A 19,280-nucleotide genomic window follows, 5' to 3' on the forward strand; every position below is an offset into this window, starting at 1 on the left:
CACTGTTTGGCGGGCAACAGCCAGCCGATGGAATACAAGCAGACACTGGAAAAAAAAAACCTAAACGTATCTTAGCCGGCACAGCTACATCTAAGTCTATGCTGGCCAGCCCCTCCGTGATGTTAATATCGGTCAAAGGAGAGGGGCTGCATCGAGAGCGCCTGCATTGAGAGCGCACTCCCGACACCAAGAACGGCCCAGCGCGTTCCAGAGAAATTTCCCACAAAATGGCTGCCAAAACAAATCCATCGCGGACAGTCAAGTTCCAAAAGTTGCGTCTTCAAATGAATACGTGGTTGCCAATTTTTTTTTAATAAAACATATTACACGGACATTTGTATACAAACTTTGAATGGAATGAGATCGTTTGTGAACAGCTGGCAAAAACCCGTCTGATTTTACTAATAGTGAAGGACATGTTCTGTATACAGGTGCTGATCCGCTACTAACCACTGCTCCCTGGACCAGAATATGCCGAAATTCCTGAAAGTCCTACCTGTAAATATCTGCTGAGAGAACGGTACGCAGCGATAATAATCCCAATACAAACCTTTTTTTTTTTTTTAAATAACCTGTCATAATGGAATTTCAAATATTGAAATTCCTCAATGAAAATAGCTATAAGATCCTTCTGTTAGCAGTAGGATGTTTTATGATCGAAGGCTATAACAATTAAAAAGCAAATATTTTATTTAAACAAAGACGGTAGATTTAATAAAAGAAAAAAAGTTGTAAAATATCTACAACAATTCCATCACAGAAGTCAGAATGAAAAAAAGAAAAGAAAAAAAAAATCCATATTTGTACACACAGAGGTTCATTTACCATCTCACCACTGAACAGCTCAGAATTAACTGATTTAGCTGACTGACTAGGTATTGTGCCAACGTGGAAGTCTTCACATGACCTGCTTTAAGGATGGCATTTTAACATAACTTTTACAAGAAAAAATAAAATAAATCACCTGGGCTTTATGATGTGTGGATACTTGAGATATCTAAAATTGTGGGACCACCCAGAGAAATGGCAATATTTAAATAAAAAGACAGACAAGGACAAGCAGTACAGAGGAAAGGAAAAAGAAAGGGGCTGACCCCACATTACAAGCTCCCTGGAGTCAACATCAAACCATGGAGTAGTTATTCAACCTTGTGTAACTACACTGAGATGTTTCGAAGTGTTAACAAGTAAACGTTTAAAATTCTGTTGAATAAGACAAAGAAACTTGCAGGGCACAATGACTTATCTATTGGTGGGGATGCACTAAACAAGACTTGATATTTAATTGATTGGACCAACAGTCCACTTTAAACATGTACTTTTACTACTTCTATTGGCAAATCAGATGATGCTGAAATGTCTTTGAATGTCACATAATGTGCTCCCAACATTAACAGCAATACACAATATACTCCTGAATGTGGATGGTTGGTCTGTCCAAAGACACTCCAAAAAAGAAACCCAGACAATATTTTACCCTGTGTACAAGTCATGCCTTCACGCTGCACAGAAATCTATGAACAGGCAGGTGGACAACAGAGACTAAAATTCAGAGGTGGTGGTTGAAAATGGTAATCCGTTTCCCTCTCTTTTGAACCTCATTTCTTCTGTTTGGGTGGAGGTCTGAGGAGAGAAAGAAAAGAGCATGTTATACACATACCCCTACATCTCTTATTAATAGCTATTGCAATTTACCAACGAGGGATAAGCAACTGTCCAGGTGGTGCTTGAGGTTTTATGCCCAAGTTAAACTGTGGGTCTGTGTCTGCAACTTCCTTCACTCAAAAGCAAGTTTGACTAGTACAACACTGCAATGCATGATGGCAGCTATGACAATAGCCAAGTCGTTATAATGCAAAATTAGAATTGAACTAGTAATGTGTGCCGAGTCTCACTCACACCCTGAGCTTGTGTCAAGAGCTGTATACATATAGTAGTAACTGTGTGACATAAGCATATAAGTTAGTAACAATTTGACTTTAGCTAGTAGGTGGTGAAAAGTTAACTTTTTAAATATTCCACCAGATGGTGCTGTTTAACCAAACATACAGGTGCAGACAGAACCACCATGTTTGATTCCAGCTGTAATATACAGCTCTTTTTCCAACCAACCACCAAGGATTAAAAAAAAAACCAAAAAAAAAATCAGAAATTCCTCCACAACTGTAAACACTAGCTACACTGGGATGATTACATGTAACACCGTAGTCAAGTCTAAATATTAGAAAGCTATTTCAGGAATAGGATATCTTGATACACGGGATAAAAAAAAAATCTAAGGCAAGGTACAAAGCTCTGCACCTACAAAAGAATCTTAACTGGGACACCACAATTAAGACCTTTCATGGCTTAGTTAGTGAAAATAAAGGTTTAACAGCAGCAGCTTCAGCTGCCAGCGTGACTGACCTTATTGCAGTATTTTACCAATAACCTGCTAAATGTATTACCAAGACAGTAGTGAACATATGAGTTGGTCAGGGTACCTGTAGACTCCCACCACCACAGCGTGATCTCTCTCGTAGGGCTCCAGTGTAAGCTGTTCCTGTGGTTTCATGTTCTCAGCACTCATCTTCTTCACCTCTGAGGCAAACACTGCCTCTGGAGCTGCTGTTGAGTCTATACAGTTAGCCTAAAGAGAACAAGACACATCAGGGTCCACACCACTGGCAATACACTCCATATGAACAGACAGCATCTTGTGACTAATACAGCACCCAAAGATAACCCATAATCTACATCAACAATATCAGGATATGACTTTCTCCTAAGCATGTTTTTGTACTTTACACAGCCATTCCTGTCATTATGACAATACAATTGTAACAGTGATAGCTTTAAAAAAAAAAATAAAAAAATAAAAATAAAAAAAAAAGCTGTGTATGGGTTGAACAATGCGAGACTTATCTACCTTGATGGAGATAACAAAGTGCCCTCCATTCTTCAAGAAGTTGTGGGCATTCAAAGCAACAATCCTTGTCTGGTCAGGCTGGGCAACATCAGCAAAAATCACATCCACCATGCCTGTAGGCAGATTTGGGGGGGGGGGGTGTAATTGTTTGAAAACAGACTCCACAAAACTTGAGTCATACTTGGTTTAGGTACCGACTTCAGGACTACCTACCAACCAGCATGCGGTATTTGTGTGGGTGCCGAGCGTCTTCGATGATTGGAATGATGTTGGTGCGTTTCTTTGCAACATTGAGAAGGTCGCGTCCAGAACGATGGGAGAACTCCACAGCATAGACTAAACCGTCCTGTAACACAAGATATGATATCACTGCAACCATTCAACGCTGAGGGCCATTCCAAGAAATTCACAGGAAGAGTTCTTTACTTTTCCTCAGGAACAAACAAACTCAACACAAAATTTTCTAACTGACAGGTCCCAAGCATCAGAACTATAAGTACAGCTGAAATCCTGAACCATGCATTCAAAATCAGAGCAGTGGAGAAATCAGATTACTCTATTGCTCTTTTGCTACATGCATACTTGGTTTTTCAGTAACCAGGGTTCTTGAGTGCATGGAAATGCACTGAGAGGCACACACCCACAGCACAGCCTCTTCACACTAATGCTTTTAGGTAGAAGATGCACAAGTGTGAAATCCAGAAGAACTAGACTGACAGTTTATTTCCCACAGGCCATTGGGCTTATAAATAACTCCCCTTCTTCAAATAATAAAAAATAATGATAATGATGTGATGTGATGCTTAGCTTAATGTTACACAGGGTTCACCTGTGTATGCCAGCATGGTTACACGTTTGTTTTTTTAAACACCATAATCACTTTTCCATGTCAATAAACATCGTATTTGTGTATGAAGTTTAGAACTACACAGTCAGGACATTTAGCTTTCATTTCTTATGAAAAGGGAACAAATAGTGATTTCTGAAAATTCTAGATCTACTGTGTGTAGTACTCACCGGTCCAACAATGTCAGAAACATGGGACACTGTGGTGCCAGAAGCTGCTCCCAGGTACATAACCTTTGCTCCAGGTTTGATGTGGATCTGATCTACTCCTCCTAAGATGGCTGCTGCCAGCTTGGAGCGAAAAGGGTTCCAGGCTCTGTACTCAATCTTAGTCTCTCCTTCCTATAACATTAAGAACAGTCACAGCCGCTTTAAGACCAGGCCTCTTAAAGCTAACAGATCTCCCTATAATTTAAAGACGCTTTATATACTCAAATTATAATTCAATACAAAACAAAGGCTGGTGAACATAGTGCAGCATCAATGTCTGATATACACTGTGCTGCTGTGAATTCATAGCTCACCTCCACACTGATCCTCTTCTCTCCGTACACAGACTCTCCCACAACCATGTTCTTGGTCACCAGGGCATCCTCCTTCCCTCTGCAGATGAACACACCTGACCAGACACAAACATTCATTTATGGATTTACTCTTACAGATAACGGAAATGACCAGAAAGAGAGCAGTGAGGGCAAAAATTGAATTGAAAAAAGCAAGTGAACGAATTCCAGCCCGAAACTGTCAACTCTGCATCTACCAGGGTTCCAGCAATTAGTTACTGCATCCCAAACAACCCACAATCACTCAAGTTTAATGATACAAACCTTCATGTCTATGTGGCTCAACCAAGACCTTCTTCCCTCCTCCGAAGCCTCCAAAGCCTCCTCTGCCGCCCCTCCCTCCTCCTCTGCCTCCCCTGCCTCTTGGAGTGCCTCTGCCACCCCCTCTGCCTCGAAATCCTCCACCCTCTGGAGACTTGAATCCTCCACCTGAAAATTGAAATGTTTAATACAGAGTCCAAAGTTAAAACCTCTCAATGATGCCTGTACCCTGGTCAAACAAACTAGACTCATGGTTTTATCAGAATTAAAAGATTGAGTTTACAGTAATCAGAGCTGTTGTAAAACAGTTTAACATCCACTTGTGCACACAAACATGCTCTTTATTGAGAACCATCTATATCTTGTAATTTACTTTATTACTGTAAAATGTTATATGGCTAACAGTGTGCATATTGTGATAATACAGAGGAGAACACTGAATACTTTTCCTCACCTCTTCCTCCTCTGAATCCTCCTCGTCCACCAAATCCTCCCCTACCTCCACCTCGTCCTCCCCGGTCCCCACGTGGGCTAAACCCTGAAATACAAGCAGATAATGGTCGCCCATCAGCTGACTTTACTGTAGCCACTGGGGCTACTGTGATACTGCATGAGGACTTGGGTAGCAGCCATTTTGCTCATATCAAACTACATGATTCTATAAATCCTCAATAATTGTTTTGATTTGAGCTCTTCTGTTTCTGAACGAAAATAAACTAAAATTTTAATTAACACAATACACACACAGATAATGTGGGTAACGCTTGGTTTTAAATTTGTTTTGGCTAACCCAATCATAAGTGGAATTGCTGTTCTGTTTATAAGTTACAGAGTCACAGTAGCGCAAAACCAGCTCAAGCAACTTCACGTGTTGAGAATCTTTCTGCCCAGCTTTGGGCTAGTTCAGTGTTGAGTGTACAGGTAAGAGTTTCAACCAAATAATGAAGCGCTGCTTACTTACACTTATCTGTCTTGTTTACACCTAATGTTAAAATGCAACTTGGGCAATCATATCGCAAGTAGCCAGCCGACATCTCTATTTACACCTAAACACCACCTATGTGCAGCTTTTATTAGTGCTGTATCATTTCCACTATGACAAAGGAAAACATAATAATATTTAAGGAGATTTAAATATGTATTACAAGCTTAAAGGAAAGATTTATGTTCAAGAAAATTGGAACCAGAGCTAGATCTGTTTTAAGTTCCAGATCTAAGTAGTGAATTTATGGAACAAACTTTAGGATTAATTCAAAATGTGTAAACCTCACTGGTTTTAAGAATATGTTCATAAATAGAGTTTTAAGTGTGTGCAAGAATTTGGTCCATCGTATTTTTGTATTTATGGACATCAAACCAGTAAGTTAAACGAGTTTCTGTTAGCTTCATGTTTTGAGAATATTTTACTGACTTTTATACTAATTGACTCATATTTAGATGTGAAATAGAATTTAATTTACTTAGTTGATTTATTAGGGGTATAGTTGTTTATTAAGCTTTGGCTTCAGCCTGCACCTTATCAGTCTTGCTGAGACACCAGTCTCAGAAGCCTTGTCAGCTCTCTTTGACTACCACTTTCACATTTCACATTTCATGTTATTTTTCTTCTTTATGTCTTAGTTCAACTAAGATCTTTCTTGCTGCTGATTGAATATGAAGTGAATAGAATCAAGAGTCCACAGATGACACTGAAGTGAGCTAGGCTTGTACTGAATCCATTTTAAGAGGACAACTTAGGGGAATAATGGTATAAGCATCGTTTATGTTTACATGCATGTTAACTACAAGTTTGCTATATAATCAGTTTGTACAACTTCTACACTATGATAGAGGCTCTGAAACACAAAGGTTGTGAAATAACTCAACTCATACGGCGGGAGTAAAAGCCTGCATGGTTCCCGCAGACAAACGAGCCGGCTAAGTGCTGCTGTGTTCAGTTCAAGTTTTCACGCACGAATACTGCGTGACAGCGCTTTCAATAACTGAATCGAACCCCTACATTTTAATACTACTGATGCAGCTAATACTCCACTAGCGTGCTGCATCACTCGTCTTGTAGGTATTTATGTTCCAATTCACGCAAAGCTAAATACAAACGAGTTTGGTCCACCAACACCCGACTAAAGGTTTAAACGAATGATGTGATACGACTTTGTGAACTGTGATTGTGGCCGTCCGCTTAATACACCGTTACACGTGCGTAACGAGCACGATCCGACTCGGGCTAACGTTAGCATAAGCTAATGTTCATTTACCATCAACTCTCGGGCCTCGTGTTACACCAAAGCATACAACTGCTCCAGACGTATTCGGTTTCCTGCTTAAACAACTAAGATTTTTGCACATAATACATTTTCTTATGCGTGTGTCATACAACATGTGGTTTGTGTGAAGTTATGCGCAGACATAACTTCAACACGTGTGTTGACCGACTACGGGTTCAGTTTGCTGCTGGTGAACGGTTATTTGCTGTGGTTGTCGAAAGATTATTCAACCAGATTCAAACAATACATTTTCGCAAACATGTCATATTAATCGAAAACATGGACACACTTAGCAGCAGCAGCAGCAGCAGCGCTTCTTCCAGCTGGAAACAGTTTAATAGGTGTAGGCCGAGCACACATCCGAGTTTTTAAGTTCAAATACACTACAAGCATGTTTATTAATTAAACAGTGTAACATTGTATCTTATAAAACACGACAGAAATAATAACTACTATACCTGGCCTCATGCTAGATGTTGTACAGCGTTAAGTCGACTTCCAGTGGTTTTCTTGCTTCTCTCTCGTCCGCCGTGACTCTCACCGTGACCACGTGTATAGGCACTACACTACTTCTGTTTCAACTTCTTCTTCTTCTTCTTCTTCGTCGCCTTCGTCCTCTTCTTCTCTTCTTCTTCTCTGCGGTTTTAAGGCAGCCGACATCTAAAAACGTTGCATTGCTGCCATCTGTAGGAATCTTATCGCGTTGCCTTATTCAAATTCTCTTCAAAGACACTTGGTCTGTCTAAGGCTCTACTATCCCAAATTGAAATCATTTGCCTTTAAGCCTCTCCTCCTGAAGTCCTCTATCATGTCTTCCCTTTCACAACAGTACCTCCTACGTCTAATCATACCATGCTCTAATGTTTCTGGCTCCTAACAGTCTGCACATCCCGTTTTCATATTTTTTCTACAGCAGCTTCCTAGGTCTACACCACAGTGAGCACTACCGCCACCAACCGGCACGGAGTGGGATAAAACAACACATTGCACTGTATTCAAAAAGACTTTCAGACAAATCACATTTCGCTAAATAGAATCGGTTACAGAACCACTAAGAAAGTTAAGAAAGTGCTAAGCGATAAGTTTTGCTTTTTTCACCAATAACAAAAATCACCTTTGCTCCTCATTTTTTGACACTAAATTACACAAATTACAGAGTGAGTATTGTAAATACAGCAGATATGTACTGTTGTTTTTGCAATCTCTATCTGTTCTATCTAAACTGGGGTTTTTATAATTCCAACTCTCAACGCCATCTGTCTGTGAAACACCATAGGCATCAGTGAACAATCAAAGAAAGATCAAGTGGATATTCACATCACACACCGGAGACAAAGAGGAGTGGCCATCTCCACCCACATTTATGTTAGACATAAGGAAAAAAGGTATAGAGAAGTTACCTACGCAGCCAGGGAAGACCCTAGATGCAAAGATGCCCCTGAGACAATCCAACACAAAACAGCAGGGTGCAAGATGTAACTCATGTATGCCCAAGCTTGAAGGACAAAGACCGCTCACAAAAGACATTTTTTATTGGTTAAAACATATTGATATGTATTGATATGCATATATTTAGAGCCTTTGTACCAATTCCACCAACTTTTCATAAGTTGGAAGTCCTGTGTGCTGTGTGTGTGCTGGATCCACATAAGGATAACTTCACTTCTTCCAACAGCGCCTCATGAATTCAGTGTTATGGGCTGTTTGATGTGCCCACAGACTTTATATAGCATATGTATATACTGTACAGAAATATACACTTGACACACAGTTTTTGTATGTACCAGATTCAATAGGTGAAATTAACCATTCTTGCTTGACGACAGCGCCACCCAGCGTCTCGTTTCAGCGCAGCTAATGGCGGAAGTAGCTGCTGTGTCGATGACACGTCACTGAGGTCAAACAAGAGGAAAGATGGCGAGCACCTATGAGAGTTTCAACTTGTAAGTGACATGGAACAATATGACAGTATCCCAGTGCTGTTTCTAATGTTCATACTGAGTGAAGAGTGAGGACTTGTCATGGGTGTCGATAAACCTGCTGAACAGGAGCACTGCGCCTGCGCTACGTGCGCTTTATGTTACTGCAAACAACGCTACAGATGATTCAAGTTTTCTTTACAGATCATCAGTTTTTTTAAGAGCTGGTTTGTTAGCACGGATCTTAAGAGGGATCCTGTAGCCCCGAGACATGTCAGATGTTGGAGGATTGACGGGTTAACACTGGTAACCAGCTCCTTCCAGTAGGTTCCGGTGATCCATTAGCTCATATAGCTAACAGGTACAGGCAGCTGTCAGACAGTTGCTGCTCCGTGTTCTCTGCCCGCAGCTGTTTCGGTCTCATGTCGGCTTATACGGCAGGCTCTCTATCACCATGCTGTTGCTGGGATGTTGCTGGTTTTAGCTTTACGAACGTTTGTGTCTCCTGTCACTGCAGACGCACCACACCAGAGAAGTTTTACATCGAGCCCTGTGATGATGGCTCCGAGGATGTCCTGGCTATTGACAGGGTGTCAACTGAGATGACTCTCACAGGTAAACACAGGTCAGGTGATTGATCTCTAGCACATACTGTATACGGCTGAGTGAGAACACAGTGATTAGGTATAAAGGGACACTGACAGGGACACAGCTGGTATGAGCTGAAAACGTTGTTGTTGAGTTTGTACTTTATGCATGTTGACACGAAGTGTGATCTGTTTTCAGTGTGAGTCATTTAGTAAGTAAAGCAGAACAGATTAGCAGCTAACCAATAACATAACCCAGAGAATCAGTAATAGAAGTCATTTATAGTTGCAGCTCTGGTTCAGATGATTGTACCGCTCCTTATCCTGTGAACACACAGACACTTATTGTTGTTGTGTCCTTTCTGTTGCTTTTAGTGAGGAGGGATATCCCAGCATCAGCTGAAAACAGAACAGTATGTGGACTCATGGGGACCATACGTTTGGTGGCAGGTAGGTTCAGTACAAAAGGTAGGAGTGTTATGTTCCTGCCTTGGACAATGTGAAACCACCAGCTGTGGCGGCATGGTTTTATCTTCTATTTCCTGGTTGTGTTAGGCATGTACCTGGTTGTCATCACAAAGAAGAAGAAGGTAGGAGATTTGCTGGGCCATGCTGTGTGGAAGGCTCTGGACTTTGAAATCCTCTCCTATAAGAAGACAATATTACACCTGACAGACAACCAGGTAGGATCTTATGTCTGATTGTGTCGGTGACATGGAGGTCTAGATGATTCAGTGCCTGAAGTTCTGAGGAAGGTTATCTTCCTGCTGACAGTGGACCTAAAGACGCCAAATTGTTCTGTTGCAAGAAAAAGTTTGAAAACATTAACACATCATCATTGGACTTTTACACTATAGTGTAAAACATTAATACCAAAACACATCATTTGTTCCCGATTCATCTGTAACAATGTAATCAGCAGGTAAACCATGTAAAATTTTAAAGATTACCTTTTACGAAACAACTAGCATTTGCTTCTTAATCAGCTACTCAAGTTAATGTGTGGATGCTCTTTGTTGCCTCTGGTGTCTTCTTTTTTTAGATGCAAGACAACAAGACTTTCCTGTCGATGATCAACAATGTGCTTCATACAGATGGCTTCTACTTTGCAACAGATTACGACCTAACCCACACTCTGCAGCGCCTGGCCAACACCAGCCCCGAGTTTCAGGAGATGAGCCTTCTGGAGAGGGTGAGGAACACCCCATATTCCACATATATTCTCTTGTGTCTGGGGATTGCTGGGATTGTAGAACACATGCTAACTTTCTTCATCCCAGGCGGATCAACGTTTTGTCTGGAATGGCCACCTGTTGAGGGAATTCATTGCCCAACCAGAGGTATGTCTACATGAATGCTCTTTTTCATAGCATTTGTTTGGTCTCATCACTATGGGATACGTTCCTCTGTCTAGTCTTAGTAACATTTCTGATAGTTATGCAAATATGCTGTGGAACTGAATTCAGGCTGTGTCTGTTACCTGAATGTTGTTGTCGGCTCTCTACGTTGGTAGAGGGAAGGGTGGGGGTGCAGGGTGTTCAGATGGTTACAGTTTGCAGCCTCGCCGCTAGGTGTCACTAAATTTGACACACTGCACCTTTAGTTCAGACTCAATGTTAGCATCCGCTAACATCTGTAGTGTCAAAGGTGTCATTTGATTTTTCTGTTAGTATTAGTAGTAATCAATGACAATGTTACACTGTATTCTAATGAAAACTTGTTCTCATACTAGTACTCAGATACTAGTGATGATTCTAACAGGCTGATTTAAACTGCCCCAGCACAGTGTAGCTGTCACTACTCGGGGGTGCCCCCCTAGAATATGTGGTGGAGGGGAATAAGCTTGTCCACTAATATGGGAGACTACCTATCCCACAGTGAGTAAGAAAAAAAGAAGAATGCCGTGAGAGAGAGAGAGCTTAAGTTTGCATGAACGTCATGTTTGAAATATCTGATGGGGAGAACCTTCCTCCAGGGTGTGACTGGTGTGATGGAGTATGTGCTACTGAGAGAACCGTGCTGTGATCTATGCAGAGTACCAAGATTACATGTGTAACCTTTCTGAAGAATTGTACACAGAATAAAAATAACCTGCACATCTTGTTTGTTTAACGCCGCTCTGATTTTACAGTTACACAAGTTTGTGTTTCCTGTTGTCCATGGCTGTATCCTTTCATTTTGTTGTCTGACTGCCAGTTTTTTCTTCTCTCCTTATAAATGTAAAATTTCATATCTTGGAGTAGCACATTCAGTGTAGTGCCTCCAGTGTAATGGTAGATGTTCCATTTGCTTTGTACTGTTAAACGTGCATGTCTTGTCTTTGACCAGGATGAATCCAACAAGAAAAAACAAAACTGCAGATGTATTTGTATGTTATTTATTACTTAATATTCCATAGCAGTGCTGTTGGTTTCTTAACACATCTGTTAACTAGTCATCACAATGAAGTCAAGCTGCATCAATGGGAAAGTGTTTGAGTGGAGTATAATCTCCAGGAGGAGCTGCTTCAGAGCTGGTGTCCGCTATTATGTCCGAGGTAACATTGCTGTTTGCTTTGCTGGGCCTGTTGCTCCATGCTGCTGTCATAGAAGACATGTATTTCTCATGTCAAGCACACATCTGCTGAACATGAAGTTAGTGACATTGTCTCTGTGTTACTGGGACTAGCTGTGAGACTGATAACTTGTGTTTTTGTATACAGGCATTGATTCCGAGGGCCATGCTGCTAACTATGTGGAAACAGAGCAGATAGTGCAGTACAGCTGTGCCAAGGCTTCATTTGTTCAGGTGAGCTGAGGCAGTGATGAAAAAACTGAACAATGATAAGCATCATAAAGCCTGGTGATGCTACAGTATATGTACGCATTTTTGTTCATAGACACGAGGCTCTATCCCCTTCTACTGGTCCCAAAGGCCGAACCTCAAGTACAAGCCAAAACCACAGATCAGCAAAACAGTTAACCATGTAAGCTGCCCTCACACTGCCATTAGACAAAATGATGCCCTCTGTATGTGTTTGTAATGTTATTTTCTCTTCATGTAATATTCCCCTTCTCTCTGTTTGTCTCTATAGTTGGACGGGTTCCAGAGACACTTTGACTCACAAGTTATTCTCTATGGAAGACAAGTCATTTTGAATTTGGTATGATTAAAAATATATAATAGAAATGATATCTGCATATTCTATCAGTGTTATTAATTTCACTTTATGTAACTGATAAGCTAGATATTAGTTTCACACTGTTTAATCCCTGGTAAAACCCTGATTAGAAAGAAACAGTCAAAGTAAAGACATTTCCAAGAACAACTATTTTCAGTTGTCTGTTTTTCTGCATAAATTGGTCATGAAATGTGATATGATCTTCACCAAAGTCAAAACTAGCAACAAAAACAATATTTCTAAGTTGAAAAATAACTCTTTATTTAACATGCACATTAAACATTCAGAACAATGGTGGAAAAAGTGATGGTTTAATTTAGACCTGCACAAAGTTCAGGGGGATTTTTGGACCATTCTTTCTCACAGAACTGCTTCAGCTCAGAAAGATTCTCCGGACTTAGGCTGTAAACGACTCTATTGAGGTGTCTTTCGTGCAGAAAACCAGGAAATTGCAAATAGTTCACTTACTTTTTTAAGTAGTTTAAGTATGCACTCTTTTTAGAAAACTAAGTATGTGTTGTGTTTTTGTTTCCATAGATCAACCAGAAGGGCTCAGAGAAGCCACTGGAGCTTACGTTTGACAAGATGGTGACCAGCTTGGGAAATGGCCTCATCAAGTAAGACTACCACCAGTTTCACTTGGTTCAATTACCCCACACATATGGTTGGGTTCTTATATTGCCTCATATTTAGTAAGTTTGGCTGAGGTCAATGTATTTTGAATAAATGCTTTTCTACAGGTACATAGCGTTTGACTTCCACAAAGAGTGCAGCCGGATGAGGTGGCACCGCCTCCAGATCTTAGTGGACATGGTCGCTGAAATGCAGGATGAATTCGGGTCAGTTTGCTGTTCATACAGTGTGTGTGTGTGTGTGTGTGTGTGTGTGTGTGTGTGTGTGTGTGTGTGTGTGTGTGTGTGCCAATATACAGTACACCATATCTACAGTATGTACTTTACATCAGGAGTATGTGTATGTGAATTCAGGTATTTCCTTGTCGATGCTGATGGGAAAGTCCTGCTGAACCAGGACGGGACATTTCGGAGCAACTGCATGGACTGTCTAGACCGTACCAATGTCATCCAGAGCCTGTTGGCCCGCCGCTCACTGCAATCACAGCTACGGGTAGAACCCTTAATCACACAAATTAGACTAATTATTTATTTTGCATTTGCATTAACTGCAAATTAAAACAGGAGCAGATCAGAGCATACTGAGACTTCTTACTGAACTTTTATAAACTGAAATATAAAACTAGCTTCTAACTTAACAGTCTTTGACATATGAGACAGAAATTTCATTATCTCTCAACTCAAATCTGTGTTTGTGTGTGTGCCTGCAGAAAATGGGAGTCCTGCACATGGGCCAGCAGATTGAGGAGCAGGCAGACTTTGAGAAGATGTACAAAAATGGTAGGCTGTCTTATTCTCATGACTGGCCTCAGTAATTTCCCCTGAAAGATCATAGGCCTGTTTCCTCTAATTCTCATTCCGTTTTGTCCTCCCTGTGTCTTCACATGCAGCCTGGGCAGACAATGCTGATGCATGTGCCAAGCAGTATGCTGGGACTGGGGCCTTGAAGACTGACTTCACCAGGTCAGTTTTTATACAGCACGCTAACATCCATCCAAACACATTCTAACTACCTGCTAATGACAAATGAATGATCAACACTAACTGTTGGGTATCCAACAGAACTTACTAGCTGTCAAGAAAGTTGTGAATGTTGAAAGTGTAAACTAGATGTAGGGTCAGGGATCATGAAGTGATTCAGATCATCCCCTGGGGTTAGTGGTGTTCTTTTAGATGTTGAGCCACATGTTGATCTTTCAGGACAGGGAAGAGAACTCATTTGGGGCTGCTGATGGACGGCTGGAACTCCATGATCCGATATTACAAAAACAACTTCTGTGATGGTTTTAGACAGGTAGGTCCAAATCTGCATGGTTTTGAGTGTCACAGTACCTTTGTAGATATTAGAGTTATTACAACTAGTAGTTTATACTAATTAAAGTATAAAGGGCATCTTAACCAGATTTCCTTAATTGAAAGGACAAGGTTGCTGCTGCAGTGACTCTATCGCTGCAACTACAGCAAAGTAAGTAATTATGGGTGAGGACACACAGCACTAAACTCCAGTGAGTGTCGTTTTAAGGTCATTATCCGGATTGATTTTACCTTGAAGATCGACACACTCTGGTTCAATTTGGATCAACCTGAACCAACCGTATTTACTGCGTACATGCAGTTTGTCAATGTACTGCACATGTACACTTTTTTCATGTACACTACTCATCCAAGGAGCTTCTTCAGACTGAAGAAGCTCCTTGGATGAGTAGCAAAACGTTTCAACCTAACAAAAGGGAGTCCAGTTGCCATGACTCAGCTTCCAGACTTCACTTGGACGACTGAGAATCTTCAGAGACATTTACACTTTTTGTTTTCATTCCCAAATAACACTGTACATTCCAGGTGTTAGAACAACAAAGTCAGTGCATTTTGCATGTACTATACACTGAAGATATCGGGGTTTAAGATCAAGTTCAGAATTTTAGCTTTTATTTCCTGCTGCTTAGGTTTTACATGCGAAGACGGTCTTTGTTGTTACAAGGGATCAACTGACATGAAAATAAAAGGGCTGTCTATAGGGGAAAAGCAAGGAAAGAGGAAACATCAGAGGCATTGACCAATACAATAAAGAAACCAGAGGAAACCACTGGTGTACAGAGCATGCAAATATTACATGTTATTAACTTTGAAACCATATACTATAATATATACTAATATATATATATACTATTTCTGCATGTTCTCAGTTGTTTTGGCTTATTTTCTTTCACAATTACTTTATTAAAAAGACATTTAAAAATGTAAATCACAAACATCCCATAAAATTAAAAAACCTGTGCCAGCGTAGTCAAACAAAACAAAACCAGTCTAAAATCTTTGTACTGGATAGATGGGTGGATATATAACGTATGCATGTATTTCTGATAATTGTTCTAACTGTTTTAATAATGCTTTTCTCATTTAAATTTAAAATTGTAATACATCTACATGTAAACATCAAGAAAATAAAAGCTGAAATTCTGAACTTTGCATCTGCTAAAAGAGCAGAAGAAACAGTGGCTGTGCTTGTTGCAGGACTCCATTGATCTGTTCCTGGGGAACTATGCTGTGGATGAATCTGATTGGAACACACCACTGCGTGACCCCAAAGACTGGAAGTTCCTGACGGTAAGAAGGGCTCAGGAAGATAGGTTCAGACCTTTGCAATATCTTCTTAAGGTGACTCTGATCTTGTTTTTTCTTTTCTAGTTACCTATCATCATGGTGGTAGCATTCTCAATGTGTATCATCTGCTTGCTAATGGCTGGTAAGACAAAGTGCAGTTAAGCAGCACAACACTGAGGTTGATTTTTCTGGAATGATTTTGGATCAGCTCAGTTTTTTTTTTGTTTAAAATTCTTCTACTAACTCAGTACTATCTGCTTTACCCTGTAAGGTGAGACGTGGACCGAGACTCTGGCCTATGTTCTGTTCTGGGGAACAGCCAGCGTGGTGACGGGCGGCCTCATCCTCTTTAATGGGCTTGACTTTGTAGATGCTCCAAAGTTGGTCCAGAAGGAGAAGCAGGACTGAATGTGTGTGTGTGGAAAGCAGCTAGGCCCTGGTGAGCTTACTGCCTCATCCTCTAGCTCCTCATCACTTTACCCGCAACATCTGCATCAGCAGGCCTGGAGCCTTTACTAACAGAGGGTGAAGTTGAGGAGGGTGGTGGGCAGCAGGGTCGGCCTTGTGCACGGAAACGGTGGGAAGACAGAGACTGGGCGTGTACAGGCCTGCTGCTGTCCACACTGCAACGATTGTCATATGGACAGGACTGTCTGTCCCCAGGTTTTACTGGAACCTCTGAAGTTTGTTTTTACTGGATGTAATTGTTTCAGAGGAATGCTGTGGGACCTACATGATATTTTACATTTGTCCGACTGCATTCGATTAATGGACACATTGGGATCAAATTCAGAACAGTTGCTGTGACTTCACAGCACAGCTGTAAATTATAATCCTGTTTAATTCTAATTTACCACCTGTTCTTTTCTTTGTTTCCAGTGCCACTATCTGTTTATTTATGTACAGTAACTCTTTCCCTGGTTGATTGAAATTCTTCATTTCAAGACTAGTAATGGGTCTCTGAGTATGTTATGTTCCATAGGCTCCAAGAAATCCAGCTGCCTTTTGCCACAATTAAAATTACACAGCTAGTGGACAGTCTGATGTACTCGGTACATGCTAATCTAGATGTGCGTCTCATGGACTGGTGGCAATAGTCTGTGTTACCTTTTATTTGTTAATAGTCATACTTGTAGACAGGCCCTCCCCTGTCTTTTACTAGCTGCACTAGAACAGTTGAGTTAAGGGTTCAGGTATAAAACTGGAAACCTTCTCGAACCTCTAATCTTCTCACATGGTGGTGGTTGACTGACCAAACCAAACTGCTGTCTGAAACATGAGTCCTTTATGCTTGATAACTACTGTAAGTTTATTAAATCTATGTATTGTTGACTATGTTAAGAAAAAAGCTAGAGCAGTTCATTTAGCATGTTGCAGATGCTGCACTCTCTGCTGTGGTGAAATGTTTATCTGATTTGTAATAATGGCAGTGGCATACACACTAGCTTTATTGTCTCAGTACATAATATACTAGTAAAATGAAGAACACAGTTGTTTGTAGTACATTTCTTCTTCTTCATTTTAGACACACAACCTTTCTCTGAGATGCTGCTGATCTATTTCATTGTTGAGACTTGGAAAAAAAACAACAACTTTGGTTAAAGTATATTTACAGTACTCTTCACACACTGAAGAGTACTGTAAATATACAACATTAATACCACCTGATGGTATCATGCTGTCGTGGACATGGGGCAGCGTAGACACTCAACATGCTGAAGCAATAAAACCAGCTGCATTACTGTTGAAGCTGATTGGTGTTGTGCAAATGTTAAGTCAGGTGAAAATATAAAACAAAATTCAGGTTCAAGTAAAAGATGCTCTACACATTTAATCACATCTATAAAGTTTCAGAAATTCATGTTATGATGTAAGATCCGTTATAAATCTGAGTCCTGTTGGATCCAACAGGAGTAGGGACTATTTTCAACATTTGTTTCTATAATGAGTACTTGTGGCGGAAGGACGGTGTGTGTAGGGCAGAGTCACAATAGACTATGCTGTGTGTCACGGTAGTCATCGTAATGTCCAGTGGACTGCACTCAGTATAGTATGACAGCTCTAGAGACAAGTTGTCTGAATCTACGCTGTAGGCACATCAGTCATTTTCACAGTATTAGTTTGTGTTGATTTGTGAATTCACCTTCAGGAAGCATCGTTTTTGATTCCCTGAAGGCACCACACAAACCTGCTGAGACTGTTGCAGGACCTGCTCTCTCATTCCAACCATTCTGTCTTTGCTAACTGCTTCTCCAGCTTTGCTTGTGCTCATCCTTTACCCATCAGTCCAGAGTCCTGCTTCACAATAAAGTTTATTGAGGAAGCATCTGTCTGACTTTATATAATCATTTACAGCTACCGCTCTAAGCTCCTCTTTATTGTCTGTGTGACCTCCGCTGATTTGAGAATGTAAAAAACTACTGTGTTATTCTCGCATATTATTTCATAATGACTTGACACTACTAGTGACATGGTTTCTTTTACAGCAGTAATGTAAATGAGGTAATAAACAGGGCAGATGATTACTGTTGTCTGCGTTTTTGTCTGTTAAGAAGTCTCTGCAGTAACTTTGTTAGGTGTTTGTTTGCCCACTTGGGGGCAGAAGAATAAACTGAAAATCTTTGGTACGTTATTGCCACGAAACACTTAGAATCATGTTAGACAGTGATTTGTAACATTGAAAATAATGTAAAGTTGTTATTCTGATATTTAAGTCTTTCAAATGTTTCAAGTGTTGAATTCTATTTTTCTGCTTTAAAATATCATGTAACACAAAACATATTTTCAACCTTTTAAATCCTTGTTTTAATGTAATTTCACCAAACTTGTGCTTCTTTACACATCCACAGATTATTTACACTAGTGACCTGGAAAAATACATTTTCCCAAATGCAGAGCTAATACTAATGTTCATGTTATGTTGTGTGTACGATTAGCACATAAGAAATAATTAACATTTGATGCATGCAGTGTGTTGCAGGGGACTGGATAGGGATTCAAATATTTTAATGGTGTGGGGCACAGACTCATGGGGTGGGGGTACAAATAGAATGATGATCAGTTTAAGTGTTTCAAATTAACAAATCTTCTTGGATCTAATACATTATATAATAGTGTTGGTGAAGATTCTCAGTCATGCAGCTGAAGTTATCTGGAACTTCATGGTAACTGGACTTCCTTCTTGTTAGGTCAAAATATTTCTCATTCAAGTAGCTTCTTCAGTCACACTGAATGTCTGATCTCTGTCCAGAAGAGTGCACCCCTTGTTGAAACAGCTAAGATACTGCCAGGAACCTTGTGCTCCCAGGCCTCTGGTGGAGGACTTGAGCTTGAAGGACAAAGACTGCCCACATAAGACTAGGGGGGATTTATTGTTCTACAGTTGTTCTACAGTTCTACACTAATTTAGAATCATAGGACAACTACCTACCACATTCTCATTGTCGCAGGGGTGACAGAAGGGGTGGCAAATCAGATTTTAGGTGTGGCTTGTGCCACCCTGGCCACTCCTCTGGCCTTCCCCCGGGTTTGTAGTAAAC

At 40.5% G+C, this 19,280-nt stretch overlaps 2 protein-coding genes across 3 annotated transcripts; one reads left to right on the forward strand and one right to left on the reverse strand.

Moving 5' to 3' along the window:
* Positions 1–672: 672 nt before the first annotated feature.
* On the reverse strand, positions 673–7,642 carry fbl (fibrillarin). Its single transcript, XM_026369932.1, has 9 exons — positions 7,301–7,642; positions 5,033–5,116; positions 4,582–4,746; positions 4,279–4,373; positions 3,926–4,096; positions 3,122–3,254; positions 2,909–3,021; positions 2,484–2,629; positions 673–1,623 (listed from the first exon to the last, which is right to left on the reverse strand). The coding sequence occupies exons 1-9, from the start codon at positions 7,308–7,310 to the stop codon at positions 1,599–1,601; spliced, it is 942 nt and encodes a 313-aa protein (XP_026225717.1). The 5' UTR covers positions 7,311–7,642; the 3' UTR covers positions 673–1,598.
* Positions 7,643–8,712: 1,070 nt separating this feature from the next.
* On the forward strand, positions 8,713–18,266 carry LOC113170327 (phosphatidylinositide phosphatase SAC1-B). Of its 2 annotated transcripts, XM_026372387.1 has the most exons (20): positions 8,713–8,785; positions 9,279–9,376; positions 9,724–9,798; positions 9,904–10,031; positions 10,391–10,540; positions 10,629–10,688; positions 11,480–11,513; positions 11,783–11,884; positions 12,050–12,135; positions 12,227–12,313; positions 12,422–12,490; positions 13,046–13,125; positions 13,249–13,347; positions 13,495–13,633; positions 13,851–13,920; positions 14,031–14,103; positions 14,341–14,434; positions 15,652–15,744; positions 15,826–15,883; positions 16,013–18,266. In XM_026372387.1, exons 1-20 carry the CDS (start codon positions 8,757–8,759, stop codon positions 16,147–16,149), a joined length of 1,761 nt encoding a protein of 586 aa, XP_026228172.1. In that variant the 5' UTR covers positions 8,713–8,756; the 3' UTR covers positions 16,150–18,266. The 2 variants fall into 2 exon arrangements, with proteins under 2 accessions (XP_026228172.1, XP_026228173.1); XM_026372388.1 differs by lacking the exon at positions 8,713–8,785 and having other exon boundaries at positions 9,279–9,386.
* Positions 18,267–19,280: the final 1,014 nt, after the last annotated feature.

Source organism: Anabas testudineus, chromosome 16 (genome assembly GCF_900324465.2).
Source record: "Anabas testudineus chromosome 16, fAnaTes1.2, whole genome shotgun sequence".
Lineage (NCBI taxonomy): Eukaryota > Metazoa > Chordata > Actinopteri > Anabantiformes > Anabantidae > Anabas > Anabas testudineus.